Source organism: Opisthorchis viverrini, assembly GCF_000715545.1.
Source record: "Opisthorchis viverrini unplaced genomic scaffold opera_v5_757, whole genome shotgun sequence".
NCBI classification, from domain to species: Eukaryota; Metazoa; Platyhelminthes; class Trematoda; order Opisthorchiida; family Opisthorchiidae; genus Opisthorchis; species Opisthorchis viverrini.
Genome location: NW_008752430.1, coordinates 27,212 through 28,486, shown reverse-complemented (window position 1 = coordinate 28,486; position 1,275 = coordinate 27,212). Strand labels below are relative to the sequence as shown.

Here is a 1,275-nt window from a genome sequence, read left to right as displayed (position 1 = left end):
TCACCCCAAAAATGATGACTAGCGCTTCTCTTTCAATTTGACTGTAATTCCGTTCACCTGGAGCCAGCGACCTTGCGGCACGTGCGATCGCCTTTTGCGTGCCATAGGGGAATGTGTGAGCAATAGCTGCACCGACTTCACGGTTCGGTGCGTCCGTTGTGAGAACAATAAGCAGTTGAGGGTTGCAGTGCGTGAGCAGAAGTTCAGAGTGCAGCAGCCCTTCACTGAAAGACAGACAAGCTGACAGTCGCGTGACCAATCCCACCGACATCCTTTGGTGAAAAGCTGGTTGAAAGGTTCGCGCGAGCGGTGCATAATTGGCAGGAAGGTGCTGTAGTAGCTAATCAACGCCAAAAAGGACTTGAGTCCAGCAACACTCATGGTGGGGGCATTCTCACAATTGGGTCGATATTATTCGGGTCGGGTCGACGGCCGTTTTTGTCGAGAGGAACTCCCATTTTTCTTTCTTTAATCAGAGGCCGTAGTCATTTATCCGCTAAAGGACAGCATGCACTCGGGACAGGATTTTCTTTTGTGGCCCCAACGACGGTGATATCGTCAAGGTTTGCGGCAAATCTGGTCAGATCACACAACATTGTGTTCATAATCTGCTGGAAGATGGATGGTGCAGTTTTTAACTCCGAATGGCAATCGAGTGTACTGGAATAGGCCACGGTGCGTATTGATCGTCAGAAGGTGTCCGGATTCCTCTGCGACTTCAACCTGCAGGTGGGCTTCTAAAAGATCCAGCTTTGCGAAACAGGCGCTGCCGTTCATCTTGGCGAAAATATCATCCGGTAACGGCAATGGATAGTGATGACTGTCCAAGGCATCATTCAAACCTGTACAGTACGGCACCCTTGGGCTTTTTGACAACCACGATTGGTGCAGCGCATGAGGGGTAACTCACCGGTTTCAGGGCTTCGGCGTCTTCAAGGAGTTTGAGTTCAGTATCAAGAATTGGTAGAACCGCGTATGGTAGTGGCCTTTTAGGTCTGAAAACTGGTTGGATTTCCGGGCGCAGATGAAGCACCGCTTTTGCTTTTGAGCAACATCCACGACCCTCGCTGAAAACGTCTTCATATTTCTGTTGTAGTCGTAGAATCTCGGCATCGACTGCGTTACTCGCCCCAGACGCTCTCAAGTTTTGAGTTGGTTTTGATATGCATAAGTTGTCGATTGACATTGTTGAAAGATGCAAGCGATCGATCTAGTCTATGCCCAGGAGATTGAGCTCACAAGCAGCAAGATAGACAATACCACAATCACGGTGGC

At 49.4% G+C, this 1,275-nt stretch overlaps 2 protein-coding genes across 2 annotated transcripts in view; one reads left to right on the top strand and one right to left on the bottom strand.

Moving 5' to 3' along the window:
* Positions 1–1,186, bottom strand: part of T265_15707 (hypothetical protein) — a gene marked incomplete at both ends in the record, with an annotated part of 23,755 nt that extends 22,569 nt beyond the window's left edge. The window contains one exon of the mRNA XM_009178990.1: positions 911–1,186. Within this exon, the coding sequence (XP_009177254.1) occupies positions 911–1,186 (276 nt within the window). The remainder of the gene's footprint in view (positions 1–910) is intronic.
* The window catches only part of T265_15708 (hypothetical protein), a gene marked incomplete at both ends in the record, with an annotated part of 31,512 nt that overhangs the window by 8,361 nt on the left and 21,876 nt on the right, over positions 1–1,275 (top strand). The window lies entirely within an intron of this gene.